This window comes from Lampris incognitus, chromosome 9, assembly GCF_029633865.1.
Source record: "Lampris incognitus isolate fLamInc1 chromosome 9, fLamInc1.hap2, whole genome shotgun sequence".
Classification (NCBI taxonomy): Eukaryota; Metazoa; Chordata; class Actinopteri; order Lampriformes; family Lampridae; genus Lampris; species Lampris incognitus.
The window spans coordinates 57,960,817-57,967,149 of record NC_079219.1 but is presented as its reverse complement, the minus strand read 5'-3'; the positions used below and the strand labels follow the sequence as shown (position 1 = coordinate 57,967,149).

Sequence of the window (6,333 nt, the reverse complement as noted above, 5' to 3'; positions counted from 1 at the left end):
GGATTCATTCGGTTTTTCATCTAAGGCAAGTTTCATGGGACTTTTGGATGGTACTCACCAATTGCTCTGTCCTTACCATGTTGAATAATGTTGGAAGAGATGACACATGGCCATTCATGATGTGTTTGAATGACTCACTATATTTTAAGACATACTGCATCTCTCCATGACAAACCTCCGTGCTCTCACAGTCGGACCTGACCACGCCCATAATCTGGCCTTGCAATAAAAGCTGTTTTACTATGATACCAAAAGGTCTTGGCAATCTTTTGATGCTTCTATCGTGTGTCCCCCTTCCCCTCCTCTCCTCTCCTCTCCTCTCCTCTCCTCTCTCCTCTCTCCTCTTTCTCCTAATTGTACTTGGGCAATTGCTCCACTCTTCCGAGCTCACTGCTCCACCCTCTCTGCTGGTCCGGGGAGGGCTGCAGACTACCACATGCCTCCTCCGCTATACGTGGAGTCACCAGCCGCTTCTTTTCACCTGACAGTGAGGAGTTTCACCAGGGGGACGTAGCACGTGGGAGGATCACACTATTTCCCTCAGCCCCCCCGCACAGGCGCCCCGACCAACCAGAGGAGGCGCTAGTGCAGCGACCAGGACAAATACCCCCATCCGGCTTCCCACCCGCAGACACGGCCAGTTGTGTCTGTAGGGACGCCCGACCAAGCCGGAGATAACGCGGGGATTCGAACCGGCGATCCCCGTGTTGGTAGGCAACGGAATAGACCGCTACGCCACCCGGACGCCCCCCTACCTTGTTCTGAAAAAACGAGATGTAATTTGACAAAATGCAGCCAGGACGCGAACCCGGATCTCCCGCACCACGAGCGACGACGTTAACCAATCCGCTAAAGCGACCGACCCCGCCCACGTGACCTACACGTTACCGCTGAGTCGAGAGACAACTGGCTCGAAGAACACAAGGCGCCGTCAGATGACGTCGCCTCTCCCGCATCCGGGCAGGTACGTCTTAAAGGTACACCTCCCAATTTCCGCTTGCCCGCTACCAAGTCATCTCCGCCCGCTACCAAGTCATCCCTGCCCGCTACCAAGTCATGTCTGCCCGCTACCAAGTCATCTCCGCCCGCTACCAAGTCATCCCTGCCCGCTACCAAGTCATCTCTACCCGCTACCAAGTCATGTCTGCCCGCTACCAAGTCATGTCTGCCCGCTACCAAGTCATGTCTGCCCGCTACCAAGTCATCTCCGCCCGCTACCAAGTCATCCCTGCCCACTACCAAGTCATCCCTGCCCGCTACCAAGTCATGTCTGCCCGCTACCAAGTCATGTCTGCCCGCTACCAAGTCATCCCTGCCCGCTACCAAGTCATCTCTGCTCACTACCAGGTCATCCCTGCCCGCTACCAAGTCATCCCTGCCCGCTACCAAGTCATCTCTGCTCACTACCAAGTCATCCCTGCTCACTACCAAGTCATCTCTACCCGCTACCAAGTCATCTCTACCCGCTACCAAGTCATCCCTGCCCGCTACCAAGTCATCCCTGCCCGCTACCAAGTCATCCCTACCCGCTACCAAGTCATGTCTGCCCGCTACCAAGTCATGTCTGCCCGCTACCAAGTCATCTCCGCCCGCTACCAAGTCATCCCTGCCCACTACCAAGTCATCCCTGCCCACTACCAAGTCATGTCTGCCCGCTACCAAGTCATCCCTGCCCGCTACCAAGTCATGTCTGCCCGCTACCAAGTCATCTCTGCTCACTACCAGGTCATCCCTGCCCGCTACCAAGTCATCCCTGCCCGCTACCAAGTCATCTCTGCTCACTACCAAGTCATCCCTGCTCACTACCAAGTCATCTCTACCCGCTACCAAGTCATCTCTACCCGCTACCAAGTCATCCCTGCCCGCTACCAAGTCATCTCTACCCGCTACCAAGTCATGTCTGCCCGCTACCAAGTCATGTCTGCCCGCTACCAAGTCATCTCTGCTCACTACCAAGTCATCCCTGCCCGCTACCAAGTCATGTCTGCCCAATACCAAGTCATCCCTGCCCGCTACCAAGTCATGTCTGCCCAATACCAAGTCATCCCTGCCCGCTACCAAGTCATGTCTGCCTGCTACCAAGTCATGTCTGCCCAATACCAAGTCATCCCTGCCCGCTACCAAGTCATGTCTGCCCGCTACCAAGTCATCCCTGCCCGCTACCGTCACCGCCAACCCTGCCGGGTACCTGTAGATGGGCCCGAGGGCGTTGAAGCTCCTCTCCATGTGTTTGTGGTGCTGGCAAAAGCGATCCTCCCTCCAGAACTTGACCAGGTTCCACCAGCCGCTCTTGCCGGTGTCAGGGATCTCCTCAAAGCTGCGCACGCGTCCATCCGCGCCCCGCTTTTTCGTCCCCCCGCGCTCTTTGCTCCGCTCTGCCGCCCCCCCTGCTGACATGCACAGAGCCCTTCCGGCGGCTCCGGATACCCCCGGGTTACTGGACCCGCACGACCCCCGAGCTCCGACCCCTGCAGCCAGACGCACAGACACGCTCCACATGGTTCGGCCGGAGGACAGGTCTCCCAGGTCTCTCCAAGAGCCAAAGCCCCGCAATCCTCCTCCTCCGTCCTCTCCCCCCTCCTCCCTCTCGCCGTCCCATCCCTCCCCACCCCATCTGTCCTCCACCACAGAGCGGATGGTTTATGTGTTTGAAGGGTGGAGTTCAAGAGAATCACAACAGAGCTAAAAGGTCAGGATGTTGTACACACACACACACACACACACACACACACACACACACACACACACACACGGCTGAAATGATGTCATTAACCCAGCTTGCCAAACCAGTCTTTATTTGAGTTTGGTGGCATCTAATCAGCAACAGATAAACACACTCAACATGTCCATTAGTTTATTGTGAAGCGGCCTCGGAGAATCACACAAGCTTCTTTGGGTTTTATGTCAGCCAATGACCAAAAACCATTTTAGTACATACCTATTTGTGTGTGTGTGTGTGTAGATTTCACATAGTAAAAAAGGTTTTGCTCAATGTAATTATATATATATATATATATATGTGTGTGTGTGTGTGTGTGTGTGTGTGTGTGTACGTATGTGTGTATGTATACACACACACACACACACACACACACACACACAGGTGTCAGTTTTAATTTCAGCGAACCTTCCCAGTAGTCACAGAATAACCACAGAAGAAGATGTGGCTCATCAGGACAGGTTAGGGGTTGTGTGCGAAAGGAGGAAAAACAGAAAACACAAGGGCAACTCCTTCGGCTAATCATCAGTAAGACAAAGTAATCTTGTTCAAAATATTAATACGATAATATTCTATCTCGTGACGCATGCCGGGTTTATCTGCAGACCGCTGTTCCAGCCTCCAGAAGGCCGAGAGCCCCGGCCGCTGAACCGAGTCACCATATTAACCATTTAGTCTCAGTGTCACTTTTAAAACCAGCACCTCATCGTTTCCCATCGCTGTTTTGTTTCTTTCAGGAATTTGCAGAGCAGGAGGAGGAGGAGGAGGAGGAGGGCGTCCGTATCCTCCATATCTTGAAGCAGAGTGGGATAAAGTACAAGTACACATGTGCAGCACATCACCTTGACAGTACTTTCTGCGATGGCTGTGCTTGCCCTGGTAATCACTCCCTGGTAATCACATGACTCTGCACGGATCTCCACCCGCCGGTGTAGGCGTGGGCGTTCTGCTCCGCTTGCTCCCTGCGAGCGCCCCGACGCTGAAGCCGAGGCCTTGAAAGGCGCTCAGCAGGTTGTATCCGTCATCCTTGGTCTTGGTGTCGGGATGAACCATCTTGGCCAGCTCGCAGGGGAGAGACACTTTCCCTCCGACGGACCTCATGTAGTTGTTGTCCTTGGGGTTCTGTATGCGGTGCAGAGATAAGGTGGAAAGGGAGGGTTGATGGAAAGTAATGAAGGGCCATAGTTTATTTTAAAAGAAAACAACCAAAAAAAACAGTACACAAACATATTCCCACGCACAAGTGCATTGACACGTGCAGAAGCACAACGGGAATAAACCTGTGAAGTAGAGGGGGCTCCTTTAAAATTGGGCATTGTCTTCTTTTCGGGGTGGGTGTGTGTGTGGGGGGGGGGTTAAAGGTCAAATGAAGTGGAGAGAACAAATTGTTCTCAAATGGGGGTAGCCGCTGCCTCATTTGGTTTTCTCTCCCTCATACAGACCTTGGACAGCTGGTATTTTCTCCTGAAGTGCGCTCTCATCGATGCTCTCTCCGCATTCTTCTGGGCGTTCTTTGCCTCTCGCATTTTCCTGTGAGGGAACAGCAGCGAGACGCGTTTTGCACCGACTCATCACGGTTATACATCAAATTAAGTGTACACCAAACAAATACTCATCCCACGGCACAGGTGGTTTGAAACGAACGGAGATTCGGTGACGTGAAGGGAGTTAAAATGAAGTGCCGAGTCTAATGAGAGCCAGCTGACGAGCTACGGACACTAACTGTCAACATGCTGGTCAAGCTAAAATGCTAAAGGGCAAAAAATAAAAAATGCTCTGCTCTGGACAATGTCTCCTTTCTATATCCGTTTATCATGTGCATGGCTGTAGTCCACCGACTTCCGGTTTCTACCGCAGAGGTCGTACCGGTTTCCTGTTTGTTGACGATGGCGTATTTTTCGCGATGCTGCAAGATTTACCACGGATAAAGGCCAACGACGTGCACCGACCTGTCGACAACCTTTCACCTGCACCTACCGGCAAACGGGGGGGAAAAGTGTCTCAAGTTGTACGTATCAAGTTACATCCACAATTACGAGGATGGTCCGGACAGACAGACAGACGGAAGCAACTTGATATGTCCAACTTGACACTTTTCACCTGTTGTTGCCAACAGCACACACCAACAAACAGGAAACTGGTATGAGTGCTGCAGTAGAAACCGGAAGTCAGGGGACTACAGCTATGCACAGACACGATTATGTTTGCCTCCCTTCCATATGATAATGTGGGGGTCTTTGGGTGGTATATGGGACTGGGTTCACTTGCCTCTCCTTTTCTAGGTCTGCCTGGTAGGAGCAAACGACCGAAGGGTCCTTGGCGGGCGGTATTGGGAGGGACAGGCCCTTGCCCACCTTGCTACACCCTCCTCTGCCTCCTCCGCTCCTCTTGTTCCTGCGTTTGGCCCACACCTCCGTCTCCGTCACCCCGGACACACAGCCGGTCAGCTTCCTGATGGGCCCCCTCAGCGACTTCTTCACCACGGAGTCCATGGCGCGCCGCCGGAAGCTCCGTCAGAACACACGAGAGCCGGGGAGGGAAAACCAAATCGTCCACGCTCTCCCCCACCTCTACTTGATTGACAGGCAACGGGTGAGTGTGCAGCGGCGGTGGCCTTTGCTCATGTTCTGCCGACGGCCTCCCCTAACTGCCAGGGTGTGCGGTGGCCGTGATAACTCAGAGGTTGGCACCTGCCGGGCACAAGGACAGGCAGTCACACACGGAGGGTTACATACGCTGCATGATTTAAGTGTCTGCCATCAAGACCGGCGCCCACAGAGACAAAGGAAGCGCAGACTGAACGGAAAAGATAGAGGCGGAGAGAGAGGAAAATAGAAAGTGAGGGACAAAGCCACAGACAGAAGCAGCGGAGCTGGTGAGAGAGTACAGAGATTGGAGGTTACATGCAGACACATCTGACAGGTTATCTGTTCAAATCATTCATCACTGCTATTCCTTCGGACCCGGGGCTTAATGGATACGGGCCTGCGACACTCACACGGATCCACAGCCATCCATGTAGTCCAGTTCGTCCTTACCTCGGTGGCAACAGCGGGCCCTGAGTGAGGCTCACAGCGGGGGGGAAAAAGAAAACACCTAAATCCCCACACAGATGGCTGAGGTAGATGCACAGCGCCGACCCACGAGCTACACTTTGGAATAAAACTACACAAGCGAGTATCGATGACAGCAAAGTCGTCGCCGCAAGACCGCCTCTCGCTAGGCTCTCCTTTGCCCTCTCAGGCGCAAATGCTGGATCTTTGTAGTGGGGATTTGCTCATAGTTTCACCCCGAGGGCTTCCAACCGATTCCCCCGCTAGCCCCCCCCCCCCACACACACACACACACATCCAACCTGGCCCACACGGATTACTTCTTAATGGTCTTAATGAGGGGAAATCTTGTTAGTGGCGGCAGCGAATGCACCCGCTGACTCACGTGTGTCTGAAGACTCAGTCTGGCTCACGTCAAGTGACTCGCCCGCGCGCACACACACACACACACACACACACATCTGCTGTTGTGTCAACATGTTGTGTTTCTCACGGAGGCCTTTAGTGTGTGTGCGGGGACGTGAACGCACTTGATGAAACGGTTAAATTTTGAATCCAGTG

The 6,333-nt window shown here is 53.5% G+C and overlaps 1 protein-coding gene across 1 annotated transcript; it reads right to left on the bottom strand.

Annotated features, from left to right (window-relative positions):
* Positions 1 to 3,616: 3,616 nt before the first annotated feature.
* On the bottom strand, positions 3,617 to 5,211 carry si:ch211-81a5.8 (uncharacterized protein LOC560648 homolog). Its single transcript, XM_056286529.1, has 3 exons — positions 4,988 to 5,211; positions 4,162 to 4,249; positions 3,617 to 3,841 (listed from the first exon to the last, which is right to left on the bottom strand). The coding sequence occupies exons 1-3, from the start codon at positions 5,209 to 5,211 to the stop codon at positions 3,617 to 3,619; spliced, it is 537 nt and encodes a 178-aa protein (XP_056142504.1).
* Between the last annotated feature and the right edge of the window lie 1,122 nt (positions 5,212 to 6,333).